Source organism: Sarcophilus harrisii, chromosome 3 (genome assembly GCF_902635505.1).
Source record: "Sarcophilus harrisii chromosome 3, mSarHar1.11, whole genome shotgun sequence".
Taxonomy (NCBI): Eukaryota; Metazoa; Chordata; class Mammalia; order Dasyuromorphia; family Dasyuridae; genus Sarcophilus; species Sarcophilus harrisii.
The window spans coordinates 483990932-484013325 of record NC_045428.1 but is presented as its reverse complement, the minus strand read 5'-3'; the positions used below and the strand labels follow the sequence as shown (position 1 = coordinate 484013325).

At 36.0% G+C, this 22394-nt stretch overlaps 1 protein-coding gene across 4 annotated transcripts in view; it reads left to right on the top strand.

Annotated features, from left to right (window-relative positions):
- The first annotated feature begins 8197 nt into the window (after window positions 1–8197).
- Window positions 8198–22394, top strand: part of C3H11orf65 (chromosome 3 C11orf65 homolog) — a 50696-nt gene continuing 36499 nt past the window's right edge. For 2 of the 4 annotated variants that reach the window (XM_031961099.1, XM_031961098.1), the window contains exons 1-2: window positions 8198–8533; window positions 15701–15814. In XM_031961099.1, the coding sequence (XP_031816959.1) occupies window positions 15722–15814 (93 nt within the window). In that variant the 5' untranslated portion in view covers window positions 8198–8533; window positions 15701–15721. The remainder of the gene's footprint in view (window positions 8534–15700; window positions 15815–22394) is intronic. The other 2 variants (XM_003764252.3, XM_031961100.1) reach the window with 1 other exon arrangement.

The window sequence follows — 22394 nt, the reverse complement described above, 5'->3', positions numbered from 1 at the left end:
GGTGTGCTTGAATCAGACAGCAGAACACTTAAGGCTAATTACCTATTCCATGTGAAATAATGGCTCTCTATAAATATATTTAGATGAGATGGTGATATGATATCTCTCCTCACCGTTGGTGCTTGCTGAATGTGTGGTGGTGACGTAATCGTAGGCAAGGCCGAGGGAGAGAAGTCAGATGCTCTTGGCTGCAGGATGAGGAGGAGAGAGGCTGGAGACTCTGGGCTCCAGAATTCAGGATACATGTTTGGCAAGCAGCTTGCCTACCTCCTTCTCTTCTCCCTCTAAAGATAAAGAACTTTGATTTATCCTGACTCTGACTGATCCTGAGGCCCTCCAGGAAGCTAGCCCGGACATTATAGTTCCCCCTAGCTCTAAACTGTATCAATCTAATTTGATTTAAATTCTACTTTGTCAGACCATATATTTGAGTGATCATTGCTTTCCTTAATGGACTACAGTGTGAATCTATTGGAACCATGACAGTGTCAGCCCAGTATCGAAAGGCAAGGTCGTTGGCAAGTGATACATATCCTTTGTCTTCACTGTTAAATATTGTAACAATAGTGTTTTGTGTCTTTATGAATCAAGATGAAAGATAGTTCTTTTTTGATTGTCATCTTTAACAAAATAACTTTTGGAATCCCAGTTTAGAGTTTGTCTTTTAGACTTTGGTTTTCTCATTTATAAAAATAAAACTATTAGACAAGATGATTTCTTCCAGCTCTAAATACTTAGGATTACGGTTTTCCTGTTGCAATGTAAACCACAACTAAACTATTTCATGCCTTTGAAAACCCCAGTAATGTGTATTATGATGTAATGCTTTAATAATCAATCAGTCAATAAGTATTTATTAAATACCTAATATGTGCCAGGTGCCTTGGCAATAAAGATAGAAACACAAAGAATGAAACAATCTCTAATCTCATTAGAATTCATTATTTTTCTCTATTTAGATTTATTAACATTTGGCCTAATGCCAAAATTATTAAACCTTATCCTGAAGTAACAAGGAATGGAATGACATTTTATAATTTTGAATATTTGTTAGAGAAAAGGATGTCACAAGATAATGGGGATCTATACCCTCTCCTGATTATCTATCTTTCCACATTTGTCTCATATTTCTTTGGATGTATGCTCTCCCACTTTTTCAGGAGTTCCAACCACCATCTTTACTCCCACCACCCCCCAGTCCTCATCTTTGATGAGTACACTGTTCAAGCACTAAATACCCTAGACCACATCCATCTCCCTTCATATACTCTTTTGTTTCATCCACTGAAGCATTCATCAAAAGAATTCCTTCTCACTCCAAAATAAGGCTTCTTTCCTTTCTCTCCCTTTTCAGTTCTTCCCCAAACTTACCTATTTCCCTATAGGTTCTTTTTGAGACACAGGAATCTCCTCATTGTTGGCCCCTAATTTGACTCCAACACATTGCACATCTCTTTCTATCCCTCTGTACTCTCTCTTCTGGTCCCATCTCCTGTGCTGTAATGTAGTTTCATTCACATTAATTTACTTGCATGTAGAGTATCACTAGATTTTATCCATCATATCCCCTGTCCATTCTTGAATGTGACTTTCTCTAGATTTCTGCCTTCATCCCTGATTCTTTGTATATAAGTAGAAACAAGTCTCTGCTATATTATTCTCTTGATATTGCTATCATTTCCTGCTGCATTTATTCACTCCTCTGCATTTCTATCATTTGGGTTATTTGAGAAGAAAAAACCAATCATCTCTTCAGTTCCAGTTTTCTTCCTAAAAATATTTCAAACACCTTTTTATTATTGAACATCCATCATTTTCCATTATGATTAAGCTTAGATTTACAGGGTAGGTCACACTGGACTGCATACTGAGTTCCATTGTTCTTGGGAATACATTTTTCCATTCCTTCCAACATTTCCTAATGGTACAGAAAAGTCTTGGATTATTCAAATTTTCTTTACTTTCTTTGTAAGATCTTTCTCTTGGTATCATGAAGAACGTGATTCTGGAGTTTTAAACCATTTGTGTGTGTGTGTGTGTGTGTGTGTGTGTGTGTATAGGCAATCTATGAATTCTTTAATTGGAATTTCATATTTCATATTCACAAGTTCAGAGTAATTCTCTTCTATTTTTTCCTTCATTATGGTGTCAAAGTTTTTTTGTCCTAACATTTTCTTTTTTGGAGACAAATTACCCTTAGGTTAATACTACACATCCTTTCTTAAAGATCAATCCTCTGCTTGCATAGTAAGTATATTTTCTTTTAACATTATTGTGCTTGTTTGTTTTTTTGCTTCTCTTCTTCCAAACTTTCACTTATGTGTATTAGCCTTTTTAGTCTATGATTTTCTCTTTTGTTTCTTTGATAAAACTTCTAGTTTTTGTTTTGCCCATTTTTTTTTTGCTGTGTAGACTATAAATTTTGTTCTTATAACTCTCTCTTTTGAACCATTTAGGAATAACATGTTATGGTTCTATTTATCGTCCCATTCTACAAAGTCCTCTGTCTCATCAAGCGTTGGTCCATGTTCCTTTGTTTTATAGTATTTATTCCTAGATTCCTCAAGTTGTTTCCCAGTTCCCAGGGTCATATTTTCTTCTGTCACTAATGTTTTTTCTATTGATTTATAACTTTTGTCCAATGTATTTGAGTTTTCTTCTTCCTGAAATCTTTGATAATTTCATTATTTTTTTCTTTTACTTTCCTTATAATTTATTTTTTTGACTCCCTCCCTTTTGACTGTGAGTCTTTTGGAGGAAGAATACCAAAGTGTCTCAGCCTTCTCCCACACTAGGAAATTCACAGGTATTTACCCCAATTGAATTGGGGGTGGTTATAACTAGTCTCAGTTGGATGTTTTGCTCTTTCCCTCATGCTTAGCAGAGTGCTGTACAGACACCACATCGTGGGTGTCCTATCCTGGAGTCCTACTCAGTTCCTCTATTCCTTAATTCTTGGATCTAGCATTAGCAATTCAGAGTTTTCAGTGATGGTGTTAGTTGTGGCCCCTGACTAATTTTTGCTTCTACAGGGCTGCAATTATGCTGGTGGCTGTACTGTCAGAGAAATTCTCTACAACCTGAAGCCATTGTCTCCATAGCACTGGGAAAAGGGAGGAAGGATTGGGATAGGGTGATGGGTTTTGTAGTCTACTACTGAACTTTGCTGCCAATAAGTAGTATGGGAGGTGGAAGAGGGGTACTAAGTGAGATCAGGATCAAAGAACATCAGTTTGTGGTGCTAAGATCTTTTCAAACTTTTAGATTCTGGGTATCCTAGACCACTTCTTAAACTGTTACTCACAAACTCATATAAATGTGGGGAGTCACAAAATTATTTGTTATCAGTAAATGTTTGATTTGTATACCTATTTTATAGAATTTTATATATCTATATACCAGAGGTCATGTAAAATTTCTTGACTAAAAAGGGTCAAAAGTGAAAAAAGTTTAAGAAGCATTGTGACCTAGACTATGGATACAGCTGCTTATCTTTGGTGCACAATTTCTATTTTAGAGAGGTTTGAGAGTTTGCAGGGATCCTAAATTTTGTTGTTCATATTACCCAAAACTTTCCCCCAATTTCTAAATGAAATTTTATCATTCTTTCAATTATGAATTTAGGCAACACATATTATTCTGATAAGGAGTACAGCAGGATCATGGGGAATTTTGTTAACACTTGGGAGCTAGGTAAGAGCAGTTTCAAATGTATTCCTTTCTCATTTCTGAGAAATGTTGTTTTATTATTTGTTAAAATTGTTAACTTTTTACCTCCCTTCCTTGATCAATTTGTGGATGCATGTTCCAGACTCTACCACTGTCCTGAAGTATGGTGATAAATCAGGGCAATTTTGAGAAGCATTATGGAGTACTGAAAAGAGATGCAGGCTCAGTCATCTGTTGGCTGCATGATCCTGTGCCTCATCTTCCTCATCTGTGAAACAGGGATATACACAATCTATCTTGGAGGTGCTATTAAGAAAATGATTTGATATTATCAATAAGCTATATATATAGGATAGATAAACCATCATTCACAAATGGTGAAAAGCAGAAATATTAATATCCTTCAATGACCACAATGCAATAAAAATGATGTTTTTGAAAAAAAAAGTATTCAAAATTGAATTGAGGTTAAAAATTTGATCCCAAAGAATTGGTGGGTCAAAGAACAAGAGATCAGTAATGATGTCCAAAAACAATAGAAAGAAAGTCACTGAAACATTTTTTAAAATGTAGAAGAAAACTGAAAGAGGTTATGAGGGAGAGGGAGAGAAGCATTTTAACAGCTTTAAAATGAACATATTGAATATATATATGTATATATATATATTTATTTAAAAGAACAAACTGCTTGTGATAGAATTTTGTGGTTTTCTATATAATGACCATTTTTTTGTTCTTTTTTGCACATAGGATGTTCATGTTATTTGGCGTTTTAAAATAACTAAAATTATTTTTAAAAACAAGAAGATATAAATGTAGTGTTCTGGTTAGTTTTCTGGAGGTCTTTGGACCAGCCTTCGTTTCAGCAGAGTAATCATCACGAGAACAGCCAGGGATAAAATCCAAATCTTTATTGTCTCCTTCACACTCTGTTTCCTTGACTGGGGCCCAGGCTAGCTTTCTGGACTTGGTTTCAGTGGAGAAATGATGGAGAGCTACCAGGAGCCTGATCAAAGATGCAATGTTTCTCTGAATCCAAGGGCTTGAGCTCCAGCCTCCAGCCACTACAAAGGTGAGAGATGGAACGAATGTCTCTGGCCGAGTTAGTTCCAGCTTATATACTCTATTATAATTACATCAATGTAAGTGTGAATCTTGTAGAATAGGTGTCAATCTTGTGGAACTATATTAAGTACTAAGTACATGTCCTGAACTAGAGAACTATTAATTACCATGCTAAACTAGACAACTATTGTCTTATTAATTCCACTGAGTTAACATCTTGTTGTAAGAATCCTTGCCTAAGTATATTTCTCCAGAGTTCTGATCCATTACAGATAGATATGAATCACACATAATGAGAAGATGGAGATGGGTTTCAATCTTTAGTGGTAGATTAAATATTTATATCCATAAGATATATATATATATATATATATTCCTCAAAACATGGGCTTTTTGGGAAGGGAATAGGGGAAGTAAATGAATAATTACTATTGTTGTTTTTTTCATATTTGGTTCAGGAAAACTAATGCCCCCAAGTCTCTAAGTCCAAGGTTCTTATCCACCATGATATTTAGTCACCTCTAATATGCCAATATTTGTTAACTTATTTGATCCTCATAATAACCCTGATAGGTGTATTATCCCTATATCAAAGATGAGGAAAAGAAGTCACAAGTTGTAACTTCCCACTGAGGCTACTGATTGCCCCAAATAGACATGAAGCAGGAAGTAGATAGATTTACAGACAAAACTAGAATGTATGTTACAGAAGGCAGTAAACAAGGGAAGCAAGAAACAAGGATTTGGTGTGTTTGATAGCCCCCAGGAAAGAACGGGGGCCCCATCAGAATGGAAGAAATTTAAGGAATTGAAAGAGGCAATTAACACTTACAGGGTTGAATCTCCATATGTTAAGGAGCTGCTGGCTCTCCTAGCCTCAGTATAACCTTTCCCTGATTCTGTGGCTGCCTACAGGTGGCTGTTGAGAGGTTAGTAGGTAAAGGTGAAGTAGCTGGTCTTTTTATCCAGAATTAGGTAGAGAGAACACTAATGCCCGTTGCCAGAAAGCCATGAACTCCTTAGTAAGCCTTGAGGAGATGATAAAACTAGATCCTATGAAAACAGGACTTCAAACCTCAGAGAACATTCAAAAGGTCCTTTGAAAGGACGAGGAAGGACATTGGCAAGGTCCAAACTTAGTACTTTGGAGAGGGCCAAGATATTTATGTCTTGCAGGTCTTGATGGGGAAGTCCACTGAATTTCAAAAGGATTCCAGAAATACCAACCACTTGGTCAACCTGAAATCACCTTAGACCTGATCTTGACATTTGGTACCAGATATTGCTGCTGCTGCCTACAAGTTACTCATCTCCCCTCTTCAATCTGGACCCCATTGGGTAGGGTCAGCTATATGCCCCTTGTCAGCCTGAAGTAGTTCCAGAAGATGAGACCTTTGTCCCTTTGCCACAGATAAATCTGGGTTTGATTGCTTGAGGTGGCCCCTTATAGAAAACTTGGGGAAATTCTTCTATACTCTGGTACCAACACCTGATTGAATATACTTCCCTTTTCATCCCCTTTACTGCATCTTTGTACTTTTCTACTTTAAGCCTATGTTTTATATGTAGATATATTTTTATATTTTTAATATCAAAGCTGGTTTTATGAGTGGTCCCCACTAAATAGAAAGGGGCATATGTTAGTGACTTTCCTTCTGAGAATTGCCATGTATACCATATCAGCTGGTAGGGTTGGACCCAGGAGATTTAAAAAAAAAAAAAAAAAAGGAGGCGTGGCCTCTGAGGCAGGAGGTTGTGTCTTACAGGTGTTTCTTTGAGATGGTGAGGGATGTGCCCTTTTGCTAGATCATTTCTTAGGGATGCACTAACTTTCAGTGTCTCCCTTCTCTGGATCCACCTATGCTGTGCTGAGTGGGCTAGGCACAGGGTAATCCCAGAGGAGAGTAAATATAAAATAGCCAGCTTTGAGTCCCTAGGAAAGGATGTGGAGAAAAGCAGAGAGAGGCAGAGTTGCAAAGAGAGACACAGAGAAATAAATAGACTCTTGCTTCCTGCTAACCCCTGCTGAGCTTGCCAATAAAGAAAGGCTGTTGGGCACCTTAACATCTGATTGTCTTCATGTGTATCTAGGAAAGATTGGTATATATGGCCCTGGCAAGCAATAGCTTCGGTGGGAGGTTACAACAAATAAATTAAGTGTCTTACATATGATCAATTTGCTAATAAGTCTTCCAGGAACGGTTTGAACCCAAGGCTTCCTGACCCTAAGTCCTGTACTCTATCTACTATACTATCTTCCTGCTTCAACACAAACATGTCATATTATATATCTTGTTTTATTCTATATATGCATATATAGAATATAGACATATTTTATATACACACATATTATATATCGGTACATCTATAGTGTATATATTGTACGTAAACACATAATACATAGTATGCTATATAAGCACAGGTTATGTCTCATATGTTATAACTCATATAATATGTATGTATAATTTTGTGTACCTGTACGTATACACATATATACATAAATGCACATTTATACATATACGCACAATATACATTTATCTTTATGACAAAACAAGATTTATCTATATTTTCATATGTATATATGTAATATGCATATATTCATTTAAGATTAAAACATGTAAGTAATCTTTTAAATTGTTGTCAAATTTGTTTTATACGTAATCTCTTAAATACTATACAGTGTCATTTAGTATTCAGGTGTTTAGGTTAATATTCAGGGATTTCATAGGTTCTGATCTCATTTTTCCTGTGCTTTAAGAAACAGGGCTTCCTGGGAGATGACTAAAAACCATTACATTGAATTCCCAATCCCTATATTTATGCACACATGCATTTTTGATTTCCTTCACAAGCTAATTGTACAATATTTCAGAGTCTGAATTTTTTTCTACAGCAAAATAACGTTTTGGTCATGTATGCTTATTGTGTATCTAATTTATATTTTAATGTATTTAACATCTACTGGTCATCCTGCCATCTAGGGGAGGGGGTGGGGTAAGAGGTGAAAAATTGGAACAAGAGGTTTGGCAATTGTCAATGCTGTAAAGTTACCCATGTATATATCCTGTAAATAAAAACCCATGCATATAACCTGTAAATAAAAGGCTATTAAATTAAAAAAAAAAAAAAAGAGGGCTTCCTAAAAACACTGTCCGAGTCAGGAGAGCTACGTTGAAACCCCATCTCTGCTTCTAACTAATTTACTGCCGAGTGTGACCTTGGGAAAAGTCCCGTCGCCCGGAGAAGGGGGAGAGGCGCGGGGAAATGAAAGGAAATTCCCTTCTTTCTGAAACCCTTTGCCCCAAGGTCGCCGGGAGAGACAGTCTGTGAGAGAAGAAGGCCACCTCGCGGCGGCTTCCTGCCTCCGACTTCCCTTCCCGGAAGGCAGCGCCAAGGCAGTGAGCAGAGGCACCGCTCCCCCAGACGCACGCGCGACTTCACCAGGAGGCGACGGTGTGCGTCACTTCCGGGACGGTCACCATGGTAACGAGAAGCGGAACCGGTGCCCCTGCCTTTGGCAGCCCCCCCAAGGAAACCGGAATGGGGCTCGGCCCAGTGCCCCAGAGAACCCTAGGAGGACCCTTATAAGATTGTCTGTGCCCCTCTGGCGTGCCCCCGTGCCCCGCGTCCGTCCCGCTTCCTCCCCGGGGCTCTGCCGACAGCATCTTTACCCCGCTCCGCCGTAGCCCGCAGCGAGCTCTGCGTGACGGAGGAACCGTCACTTTCCTGAGAAAGGAGACGGGCCGGAAAGGCGGCGCCGCCTGGCGGGTGACCGCGGGCCTTCACCTCCGCTTTCCAGGTTTGCAGTCTGAGCAGTTAGTTGCCCCGTTTTCTTAAGCGAAGCCGACTTAGGGAGAACCCTCCCTTCATCCCGTGAGTCACCGACGGGAGTGGAGGAAAGGCGTTTGTGAGGAGAGGGCTGATGGTTTCGTTTTCCCTCCTCCCAACCCGTGTTAAGTGTTTATAAAACACAGGTAGTCGAAAAGGGGAACGCTTCATTTATCTGACAAATTCTGTTCCTTTTATCCAAGGTTTCAATCCTGTGATACATTCAAACTCTGGGGTTACAAAGACCGAAAAAAAATTAAACCGCCCCTGATATCTGGAAGCTTGAAGATCAAGAAAGATTTAGTGTAAAAAGCAAAGCAAGAAAAAAGAAAGGCAGTCATTCTCCACCTCACGGAGTGTACATTCTTTTTTCTTTTATTTATTTATTTTTATTTCTTTTATTAATTTCCCTCTCATTCCATTCAAAACCATTTTTTTTTTACATTTGTTTTTAAAAGTTTTGGGTTCTAGGTAATCGTCCTTATCCCCACCCACAATTAAGAAACCACATGTAAAGTTATGAAAAGCATTTCCATAAAAGTCAAGTTGTGAAAGAAAACCTAGATTTCCACCTTAACTAAAATAAAAACCTGTTGGAATCTTTACCAACTGTTAAGCCATTGGAGTTGATAGAGACAATAATTATCTAATTTGGCATGGTTCAATATGATTGATTTGATCTTAGAAGGAGATATTTTGGGCCAGAACTTGAAACAAGATACTCAGTACAATTGATAGAAACGATGATTGTGTTCACACCTTTAGAGAGCTCATAAGTATCTAAGGTACTTAATGGAGTTCACACGTTTGGGAGATTACAGGCTTAGTATGAGATATCCAAATTCACACCTCCCTTAGGGCCAGAGAGCACTCTGGGAGATAACCCAGAATCCCTCTCTCTCCAGAAGGAGGAGTTAACCTTTGAAAGATCATATATATACACAGGAAGCTCTTAGAGCTTGGGGGAGAGTTTTTCTTGGAACATTGACTGGGGTCGGAGAGGAGCACTCTGGGAAGAAGCCCACAAGCCCTATCTTCAAGGCAAGAGATTCATCGCATCTTCCAACTTAGTGCTGGCTGGAGGCTGAAGAAAGCAGAGGCAGAAGCCAAGGACAAAGCTGCAAGAGCTCAAGCAGAGAGATAGGCCTCTGAGCTAACCGGGCTATATTGAAGGACACAATAAAAGATCTGAACTTTTTTATCACCTGGCTGTGTTTTGGAAAAGAAACACCAACATTTTACAAAAACCCTCAAGAAAATTAAGTTTAAAAGAGAGAGAGAAAGTATTCAGACAGTCAGATCCTTCTCTGGCTACAGACAGGATTTTTCATCTTAAATCTTTCAGAGTAGTGGTGGATAATTTTACTACTGAGAATAGCAAAGTCATTACAGCTGTTCATCTCAGAACATTTAATTTTATATACAATACATTTCACTTTGCTTGAGTTCATGGAGGACTTTCCAGGTGTTTTTGTTTTTGTTTTTTCTCTGAGTATCCTGCTCATCATTTCCCATGATCAATAATATTCTATCACAAACACATGCCACAGTTTATTGAGCCATTCCCCAATGTATGGGCATCTCAATTTCCTTTTTTTTTCTTTTTTTTTTAAATGATTCCATAGCTTTTGATATCCATAGCTAGTAGTGGTGTTGTTGGGTCATAGGACATACATGAATTTATAGCCCTTTAGGTACAGATCATATCTTTTGATCATTTATCAATTGAGACATGACTAATTTTTTTTATAAATCTGACTGAGTATCCTTTATGTTAGAGGGATGAGGCCTTAGAGAAAATTGCTTCAAAATTCTTCTTATACTTATTATTACTAACTGTATATATCCCAGATCTCTCTCTCCTTTCACCCTGTCCCTCCTCAAAAGTGTTTTGGTACTGACCACTCCTTCCCCCAAAATGCCCTCTCTTTTATCACTCTACCTTCTTCTTATATCTCATTCCTGTCTGATATTCCTTCAGGGTAAAAGAGATTTCTATAGGTATGTTATTTCCTCTGGGCCAATTCTGATCAGAGTAAAGCTCACTCACAGTCCTTCTCCCCTTCTTTCCCTTCACTGTAAAAGCTTTTTCTTTCCTCTTTTTTTTTTATGGCAGATCATTTCACTTTTCTCTTTCCCTTTCTCCCAATATATTCCTCTCTCACCTCTTAATTTCTTTTTCTTTTTTTTTTTTTTTTTTTGTGCTGAGGCAATTGGGGTTAAGTAAAACTCCAGAGCTAGAAAGTGTTAAGTGTCTGAGGCCAAATTTGGACTCTGGCCCTCCTGACTTCATGGCTGGTACTCTGTCCACTATGCCACCTGGCTGTCCCCTTAATTTCATTGTTTTTAAAAAAGATATTATTCTTTAATATTCAACTCATTACTCTGCCCTCTGTCTACATATACTACTTCTAAGTGCCATAATAATGAGAAGTTCTACTGAGTTACAACTATCATCCTCTCATGTAGAAATGTAAACAAACTTTATAAAGTCCCTTATGATATCACTTTTCTGATTACCTCTTTATGTTTCTCCAGAATCCATCAGCTCTTGTCTTTTCTCCACAAATGCTTGAAAATCCTCTGAAGGATTATACTCAGTTTTGTTGGATAAGTGATTTTTGGTTGTGATCCTAGCTCCTGTAGAATATAATATTCCAAGTCTTCAGATTCTTTAATATAGAAGCTACTAAATCTTGTGTTATCCAGTCTGTGAGTCCACTATACTTGAATTGTTTCTTTCTGGATGCTTGAAGTATTTTCTCCTTGACCCGGGAGTTCCAGAATTTGGCAGCAATATTTCTGTTGAGTTTTCATTTTGAGATCTTTTAGGAGATAATCAGTTTCTATTTTACCCTCTGGTTCTAGAATATTGGGATAGTTTTCCTTGATAATTTTTTGGAAAATGATGTCTAGAGTCTTTTTTTGATCATGACTTTCAAGTAGACCAATAATTTTAAGATTATATCTCCTGAATGTATTTTCCATATCAGTTGTTTTGTTTTTGTTTTTTTTTTCCAATGAGATAGGTCACATTTTTTTCCTAATTTTTTTTTTTTGGGGGGGGGGTTGGTATGTTAATTTCTCATAAAATCATTAGCTTTCATTTACTCAATTTTTTTTAAGGAATTATTTTCCTCAGTGAGCTTTTGTACCTCCTTTCCCAGTTGGGCAATTTTGCTTTTTAAGGCATTCTTATCTTTGTATTCTTTTGTATTTCCCTTTGCACTACTCTCAATTCTTTCTCTAAATTTTCTTCTATCTCTCTTACTTGATTTACAAAATCCCTTTTGAGTTCTTCAATGATTATTTTGTCTTCTAGTTTTAATATAACAGGGTAATTTTCCTTGATATCTCTTGAAGAATGGTATCCAGGCTCTTTTTTTTTCCTTTGTTTTTTTTTTTTTTTTTTTTTTTTTTTTTTTTTTTTTTTTTTTTTTGTCTTGGCCTTCAGGTAGACCAAAAATCTTTTAATTGCCACTTCTGGATCTATTTTCCAGGTTGGCTGTTTTTCCAATGAGGTACTTTACATTTCTTCCATTTTTTTCATTCTTTTTAGTTTGTTTGACTGATTTTTGATTTTCATAGAGTCATTAGCTTCCATTTTCCCTGTGCTAGTTTTTATTGTATTATTTCTTCAGTTGGCTTTTGTATCTCATTTTCCATTTGAATATTCTTGCTTTTCAAGGTGTTTTCTTCAGGGTATTTTTGTTGTTGTTGTTGCATTTGACCAATTGTATTTTTTAAGGAATTGTTTTCTTCAGTCAATTTTTGTCTTTCCTCTTCCAAGCTATTGACTCTTTTGCATACCTCTCATTTCTTTTCCCAATTCTTCTTCTCTCTCTCTTATTTGTCCTTTAAAATTCTTTATGAGTGCTTCTAAGTAGCCTTTTTTGGGCTTGAGACCAATTCATATCACTTTTTGAGATTTCCCATGTGGGCATTTTGTTCTCATAGAACTTGGTGTTTTGGTCTTCCCTGTCTCACCACAGTTGCTTTCTATGGTTAAGGTTATTTTCTATTTCTTGTTCATTTTCTTTTTTCCTATTTTGGGACTTTTAAGGTTAAGCAGTGCTCTTGGGATACACTGTCCCAAGTTTCTTGTGCCTCTCTGAGCCTTGGCTTTGAGTACAGGACCCCCTTGTTCTTGGTGTCTTGCTCACAGCATGAAGTTATCCCCACCTGCTCTTTCCAGGTTACAATCTCGTTTCTTGAGTTGGCAATTTGCCTTCTGATATGGGACTAGAGGCTGTACCACTGATCTGCTTGCTACTGAATCAGGACTGAGGATTTCGGTTACTACTCTGTTGTGATTAAGATTCTGGCTTCTTCAGACCTTATCTGAGGTGGGCTGAATACCACTTTTATCCCACTGAAGTCCTTATAATCTTTCTTGAGCTGGAGAGTGGTTTCATTCTGTCAGACTCTATTCAGAGGCTTAATATCAAGTGGTTTTTGAGGAAACTGGAAAAGCTCAAGTAGCTTCCTAGCCTCACTCCACCATCTTGATTTCACTCCCAAAAGTCCCCGAGAAATTTTAAATAATGAATTCATTTTCAGGTATTTTATGATCTGGATTTATTGACAACATTTTTTTTTTGGTATTTGCTCCTAATTCAGAATTACTCACCTATTCCATGGATCAATTTTTCCATTTTTTTTTCCAGCTCTAGAGAGTTTTGAAAATAATGTCCTTAATATATAAATTGAAACCTGGTATGAGTCCTCTTTGAGCCTTCATTTTGTTCTTCCATATGTAATTCTACAATTCTACAACTATCCTATTGGCACTTTGATTGGTGTTACATTTAAACTATAGATTAATTTGTGTTATTTTGGCCTAACCATAGAAACTAAATATCTCCTCAGTATTCAGGTCTTTATTTCTGTATATTCTTTTAAAATCCTATTCCAGTGCTTTATTGTTACATAAAGTTAACCTTCTAGTCCCAGGAAACTCTCAGAGATCATCTAAAATGTACTCTATGTCCATGAAAGGAGGATTTACACCAGTGCAATTAAAGATCCAAGGAATTCTGTAAAACTTATTTTGCAGACATCTCTTTTAGAAGTCTTGTGAATATGCTGGTAGTTTACTTCCCAAGTATTTTGCACAAATACACACACACACACACACACACACACACACAAAAAAAAAAACAACAACAACAAAAAAAACAATATTTCCCTATTGGTCAATTCTTTCATTTTTTTGTTAGTGATATATAGAAAATTGGTGACTTTTGGATTTCTGAATTTATTTTACTAAAGCTAAAAATTAATTTTATTAGTTTCCTGGGTTTTCTAATGGCTTATCATATCACCTATACTTCAAAACATTTTAAAACATACCAAAATATTTGTAGCACTATTTTATTTCTATACTAAAAAGCTAAAAAGCAAATGCTCAACAATTAAGGAATAGCTGAACAAATGTTTAAATATGAACATCGTGGAATTTTATTAAACAATAAAAAAACATACAAAGACATTCGGAGGCAGATGAAAACTGTAAGAATTGATGCAAAGCAAAGAAATATTAGTGAGGAATAATATACTGTAAAAATATAAATGAAAACACAGAAAAGGCAATTGAACTCAGATTAATTGAAAAGATCCACCTTCTTCTCTTGGAGCAAATGAAGTCTATTTCATTCCTTTCTGTAGAAAGGTAGAGGACTACACATGGATCTCCCCCCTCATTGTTGATCAGTTGTATAACTGTTTTTTTCTTATTATAAACATAATAGAGAAGCTAGTCATTGAAGGCCCAATACTTAGAATATGTTTAGATTCCTCCTTTGTTAGTTTTTCTATTACACATGAGAAAAGAGTTCAGTGAAAAGTGAATATACTGGGAAAATGTGACTAAAAAATGAAAAGATATCAATAAAACATTTCTTTAAAAAACAATCCAATTGAAGTAGTAATGTTTAAACTACAGAAAAGAAGTAGATAATCTTCATGATCTGCTAGGATTGTAAAAAAATTCAGAACTGGTAGCAAACTGATGTTTAATCTCTCTTCATTTTGCTGGTCTGATGCTTGGAAACTCATACGCCATTATTATGCCTATATACTGTGTCTAAACTGTTCTGGAGCCAGAATTTTATCTCTATTGAGATATCTTGAAAGAAAGCATGGTATATTATAGAGAATACCAGGCTTGGAGTTGAAAAGACCTGAATTAAAATCCCAACTTGGGTTCTTAATTAGCTGTGTGACCCAGGACAAGACATTTTACCTCTCTCAAGCTTTCTTAATCTATAAAATTTAGCTGATAATTAATTGTACTTGCTTCATAGGATTATTGAGTCAAATGAGTTTTTTTTATTAAAAAAACTATTTTTTTATTATTATAATAACTTTTTATTGACAGAACCCATGCCAGGGTAATTTTTTACAATATTACCCCTTGCACTCATTTCTGTTCCGATTTTTCCCCTCTTTCCCTCCACCCCCTGTCCTAGATGGCAAGCAGTCCTATATATGTTAAATATGTCGCAGTATATCCTAGATACAATATATGTGTGCAGAACCGAACACTTCTCTTGTTGCACAGGGAGAATTGGATTCAGAAGGTAGAAATAACCCAGGAAGAAAAACAAATATGCAAATAGTTTGCATTCATTTCTCAGTGTTCTTTCTTTGGGTGTAGCTGCTTCTTGATCCTTGGATCAAGGTCCATCCTTGATCAATTGAAACTGAATTAGGTCTCTTTGTCAAAGAAATCCACTTTCATCAGAATACATCTTCATACAGTATCGGTGTTGAAGTATATAATGATCAAATGAGAAGGTTATATATAAAGTGCTTTGAAAACCTTAAAGTTCTATATAATTGTAAGCTATTATTACTTCAATAGCCTTCAAAAATCCAGGATCACCTCTGTACTAAAATGAGGCATTAGAATAGAATTTCAGTGGAGGACCTCTTGTGATCATATTGTTGAAATTAATCAGATTTAAAATTTTTTTTAAATGTTTAAAATTTAAAATTCAATCATTAGTCTAAATAATTCTGATTTTAACATGTACTTTACATAAAACTATGTAATTTGCTTAATATACCTATAAAAATTTAATGTTAACATGTAGTGCTTCTAATTTATATTTTTACATATATTTTTTGCTTTAAGTATCTCAAATGTCAATGAAACATGAGTTCAAGCTCAGAAGACGATTCAGAATTAACTTATGAAGATTATGATAAAGCGGCCAAGCTCATTCAGAAGGTCTGGAAAAATTATCTTGTAAGTTGTGTTATTCATGTCTTTGAAAATCATTTTTAAAAAATCATCATCTTACATATTCAAAATAGCAACAATAAAATTAAATTTAGAAAAATAATAGCATCATTAATAACCATTTTACTTTCACACTCTGAATTTCTTAGTTTGAAAATCAGTTTGTGTGAACTACAAGCATTAATGCACTAAATGTCACTATTGAACATAGTACCTTACTATTTATAAATACAGCTAGTGATGAAATCATGAAGAATGGACTCATGAGGCTCATCGTAGTGATTGAAGGTTTACAGCTAAGAATGCATCTCCTTTTTCTGCTGGTCATCTTAGTATTCAAATGATTCTGTGAATTAGGGCTTCTCTGTTCTCAGAATAACAAAGTCCCTTTGTTTTCCACAAAAGGAGAATGATTTCCAACCATTGCCCCACATGTTTATGCCAATACTAAAGTAATTGTAGGCTGGGACACCTCAAATGTTGGTGTGCAGGACAGTAGATAAATAGTTATTTTAATAAAGCTAAAGAATAAAAGAGAATAAATTAAGACATAATTACTAATTAGGAAGAAAATTGATGTATCTCCACTTTGTTTTCAGCTTTTTATTATAGCAAAAAAAAAAAATGGCACTACAAATATCTTGGCATGCATTAAATTTTTTTAATATAGGTAATAATATATTCTTAGGATTCTTACAAGGTGCTAAGTGGAATTGAAGAGACAGTGGCTAAATCTAGTTTAGCATTGATTTAATCCTACAACAAATAATGGTTTCCTAGTGCTATAATGATTTGTGCATACTCAATGTACAGTATATAAGCAAGAAGCTCTCAGGGCCAGACACAGAAGTCCACTAGAAGCTCATTCAGAGGAAGCTAGAGGCAGAAATTGGCAGAGGCAAAGGACTAGTGGCAGGAGCTCTCAGAACCAAGGAGAGATACAGAGACCTCTAAGAAAGCTAACTGAGCCCCAGGAAGGAGACAAGGTTTTGAAAGAGACAATAAAGGATTTGGACTTTAACTCCTGGCTGCATTTAGGGTGATTATATAGAACTGAAACTAAGGCTGCCTCCAGAAGCCCCCCAAGAAGTCTGCTCCCAGAGAAAATTATATTTTAGAAAAGAATATTACATTTTGGCACCAGAACATGGGACCAAACCCAGAAATTAGGGTGAGTACAACAAGGAAACTTTGTTAAGAACTAAAGTGGAATTTCAGCTAAAATGTTTAGATGTTTAGAAAACAGCCTTTTCCAATTCAAGGAAAATGTGTAGAGAACATTGTCAGACATATGAAAAGCCAATGTTTGATTATAATTTTGGAGCAGATCACTGAACTTTTAGAAACTATACAGTACACATTTCCTTGGTTCTCTATGGAAAAAAGAATTGAATCTAGAGGAATGGAAATTAGTAGGAGAATAACTATGTCAATTCTACAATGAAAATGAACCTGACTCAATTTACAAAGACACATTTAATACATATAATTTAATACAACTGGCTTTAGGAAATTATATAAGTTATAGAATAAAGAAAAAGATGAAAGAGCAGGAGGGGGAGGAGCCAAATAAATTAGATGAAAAGTATGAAGAATCAGATAAGAATGGAGTTAAGTACAATTCTGAGAATGGCACTTCATAGCAGGAGCATTCCCCATCCCCTGACCTACTTCCCTCAATTAACCCTTCATGGGTGGAGGGAGAAGGAGGAGGGGGAGAGGCAGTAACAGAAACAGCACCACCTATGAAGTAGCCTATGACAAGATTACAAAAAGCATTGGTTAAGGCAAAAAATGAAGAACAGGATGTATCTGATTTAATAAATGTGATTGAAGAGCTTGACTCTTCAGGTCAACAAAGGAAAAGATATATTCCTTTTGAGCTGGAAAAAATCAAGGATTTGAAAAAAGGTTGTACTCTTTATGGGGCTACATCATCTTATGTTAAGATGTTACTAGAGATTTTGGCTTATGAAATCTTAACCCCTTGTAATTGGAAATCCATTGCAAGGACATGTTTAGAACTAGGACAAAACTTGTGGCTTTTGGAATATCATGAATTATGTAGGATTCAAGCCCAACGCAATAGGCAAACTGGAGTTAATGTACAAATCACCTTTGACCAACTAGCAGATGAAGGTCAGTATGCAGAGAATTCAGCACAGATTAATTACCCATAACAGCTTATGAACAAATTGCTACTGCTGCAACAAAAGCTTGGGGTTCCCTCCCAGGGAAAGATCAGGGGAAAGCCTTCACAAAAATAGAGCAAGATCCCAATGAACCCTTTGCAGATTTTGTGGGACGTTTGCAAACAGCTGTCACAAGAACCATTGGAGAAAATTCAGCTACAGAAATAATGATCAGATATCTGGCTAAGGAAAATATCAATGAGGTTTGCAAAAGAATTATATGGGGACTACACAAAGAGCTCCTTTAGAGGACATCATAAGACACTGCCACAGTGGGCACAAATGTTTATTATACCTAGATTATCATGAACATGGGAAGACAGGGTCCCTCTTGGCAAGGGACTTCTAGAGAGAGTCGTTGATGTTTTCAGTGTGGAAAAATTGGACATCCAAGAGCTGTGTAGGCATAGAGACAGAGTGAGAAGACAGGGTGAGAGAAGACCTTAAAACCCTATGTCCAAAATGCCACAAGGGCTTCCACTGGGCCTCAGAATGTAGATTGACCTAGGGAAATGAGAGTCAGGGCCCAGCTCCAAGATATCAATCAAAAAAAGTGGGGCATGATGGCAGCTGAGTTTAAACCCAGAGAGTCTTTAGAAGTTCAGGGCTCTGATGTAAACTATCAGCCGAAAAGCAATCAAATAGCGGAAAGGGATTACAATTGTGGAGATTACAGGCTTTTTAAACCAACAGGGCAGTGTCCAGTGCAAGCAGCTTGAATATAATTGCCAGGTGATAAGGAGAAATCCCAAAAGTGGTAAATAGAAGGGACTAGATAGGTTAACTGCTTGGGAGAAAGGGTTTGTTTGTAGCTCTACAAATGAAGGAAACAGATGGGTCGCAACAAGCACCTAGAGAGAGACAGAAAAAGAGAAAAACCTCGAAACAAAGGAGGACTTAAGAACAAAATCTGCAGGAATCATTGGATTCCCTAACACAAGATAATACTGTTGCAGGACTTGAAAACCAGTAGGAATCGTTGAATTCTCTAACACAAGATGAGATTATTGAAGGACTTCAAAACTTGCAGGAATTATTGGATTCCTGGCACATGAACTAATGGACAATAAATTGGTCTTGGACTATTTCTAAGACTTATGGACATGTATAATTCTTAATGTTGATTCATGTTATTTGTTACATCACTACTAGCCTGTGTTACTATGTGTTTATGCAATTTATGTAATTATGTGTAATACCTCCCATATTGATGGATTTATGTATAACTGTTTAAAGAGTGAGCCCCTTCAGAAACCCGCTAATCTGATTTGATTTCCCATTTCCTTTGATGTTTTCATTTCCCTTCCTGAGAAGTCAGGGAGGGTGTGACCACCTCCTTTTTATGGTGTTTTCACTCCTTTTTTGAGTAGTCAGGGAAGGTGTGATCACCTTCATTTTTGGAGTTCTCACCTCCTTGAGAAGTCAGGGAGGTCATGACCACCTATGTTCTAAAAACAAAAGAAAGTGGGAGTTGTTAGAATTCTTACAAGGTGCTAAGTAAGTGGAATTGAGGAGACAGTGGCTAATTTTAGTTTAGCATTGATTTAATCCTACAACAAATAATGGTTTCCAGTACAGTATATAAGCAAGAAACTCTCAGGGCCAGACACAGAAGCCCACTAGAAGCTCATTTGGAGGAAGCTAAAGGCAGAAGCTGGCAGAGGCAAAGGACTAGCGGTAGGAGCTCTCAGAATCAAGGAGAGAGATATAGGCCTCTAAGAAAGCTAACTGAGCCCCAGGAAGGAGACAAGGCTTTGAAGAAGACAATAAAGGATTTGGACTTTAACTCCTGGCTGCATTTGGGGTGATTATATTGAACTGAAACTAAGGCTGCTTCCAGAAGCCCCCCAAGAAGCCTGCTCCCAGAGAAGATTATATTTTAGAGAAGAATATTACAATATATGAATAATATTATTATCTATTATTATAAGAATAATTTAGAACTAATAATCAGCAAGAATTCTTTAAGCACCTGTACTTATATCAGAAGCTGTGCTAAAATAAAAGTGAAATAACCCCTATCCTCAAGAAGATTACATTGACAATTTATACATATATATGTAATATAATCAAAATGAACACTACTACTCAGGTAGTTTGGGGAGCAAATGAACTAGCAGCTAAGAGAATAAAGAAAGTCTTCATGTAGAAGGTAATACTTTGAATTGAGATTTTCAGGAAATAGCAGATTCTAAGAGGTAGAGATAAAGAGTACACCAGGGAAACAACCAGGGAAAGGCAGCAGATTGAAGTTGGAGTGCCATATTTGAGAAACCAAAGTAGGGCTATACAGAACACACAGAGGGGAACAATATATTAGAAGACTGAAAATGTAGGAGAAGACCAGGTTGTAAAAGCTTTAAATGTTAATCAAAAGAGCTTATATTTGATCCTATAAATGAGCATGAATCCCTAGACTTTATAAGAGTTTGTAACAAGGTTGAATTTTTAGGAAAATCACTTTGACAAATATGTGGAGGCTAAATTGGAGTGGTGAGAGATTTGAGACCAGGATACCAATTTGGAGACTGTTGCAGTCATCCAGGTGAGAAATTGAAAGGGATGAATTAGAAAGGTAGCTATGTGAGGAGCATGTACAAGAAGTGTTGGAGAAAAAGAAATGGTAAAATTTGGCAGTTGAGTGGAGACTACAGAGAAGAGTTAAGAATGACAATGAGATTGAATACCTGCGTACTTGGAGAAACTTGGTGTTTTCAAGAGTAAGGAATTCTGAAAGAGTGGAAGGTTGGGAGGAAGATGGAATTATATTTAGACATGTCAAATTTTTAGATATTTATGAGACATCTGATTCAAAATGTCTAATAGGTAAATTCATCATACCTGGATACTAGGGCTAGAAATAGAGATTCAGGAGTAGTTGGAATAAGGATGATAATTTTGCATTTTGTATATATACTTAATTTCTATAACCAGTTAAAGGCATTATTGAGATTATAATCCATCGAAGAACCAAGTTTCACTTCTGATGCTTAAGATTGGTGTATCAAATATTATTAAGTAGTTTTATTAACAGTAAATTCACTGTTTGGTGGTTTAAAAAAAAAGTTGGAAGGGGACTAGTTAATAATACTAACCTTTGGGGACTTTTAGCTACAACAGCAACATGTCAGAAGGAACCCAAATCTCCCTTCAGTAAAACTCTAAAAATTCAGAAGTTATATAATCCCAGTTCCCAACCAAACTTGGGGGCAGGGGGAGGAAAGAAGAATCCTATACGTCATCCTGTATATATGATGAGACATGACTCATAATTTGTGAAAGAAATATGCAGACATTGCTTTGTACTGGGATAGGGATGGTTTGAGAGCTTTAGGGGAGAGGTATGTATTGTGCTAGAGGCTTCAGTGAAGACAGAGAGGAAGATTTTGGAAATTATGGATACATAAAGTCAGCTCCTCAACACATCCTTGATTTGCAGCTGGTCTTCCTAGAGAGAGAATTTCTCTTTGATTTAGATCTGGTCCTCTTTCTTTCTTGGTTTGCACTAAGATGTCTAACTTCCAGCAAAATTCATTCATTTTTATTTTTCTGATATATTGTAACTTGTGGGACTCCAATTTATGTTTGATGTTTTGCTTGAATACACACCTTGTTATTCATTATTTGTGAGAATCCCTTGTGTAACAAGAATTAAATGTAAACAGAGTTTGAATATATAGTCGTCCTCTCTCTTCTCTGCTGAAAAAAGGTCACATTTCTTGAAGCTACTTCCTGGCCTGGTATCTTTGGTTGCATCTAGAGGGTATTTGTTTACTTATTTTTTAAAAGGTTATCTGGATTACAATTTGTCTTTCTTCAGCCAATAGCTAGCTCTTCTGTAATTCTATCAAAAATGACATATTTATAAAGGGATAGCAGGTAGTAGACAATAAAAGCCAACAGTTAAAAAAATTAAAAAAACAAATAAAAAAATTTCAAACACAAAAGGAGAAATTATAAAGATTAAAGATATTTACAATTTAAAGCAAAAAAATCATTTTATTAATACATAAAACTAGAAGCTAGTTTTAAAATAAAATTGATAAAATAGGCAAAATGTTAGCCAATATGATAAAAAAGATAAAATAGCCAAACTGCTAACTTAGTAAAAAGAATTAACATTTACAAAAAATGTAAAATCTATAGAGTAGCAGAACAAGAAATAGAGAATCTAAAAAAATCAAAATCTTAGAAAAAGAAATTGAATAAATTTTATTTTAAAAAAACCTTTACTATACTCTCCTCCCAAATACAACAAGAACAGTTGAATTTACAAAGGGACTTCATTAAATATTTAAAGAAAATTCCAATATTATATAAACTGTTTGCAAAAAACAGGAAAAGAAGGAATCTTACAAAACTCCTTCTAGGATACATATATGGTCCTGAAATCT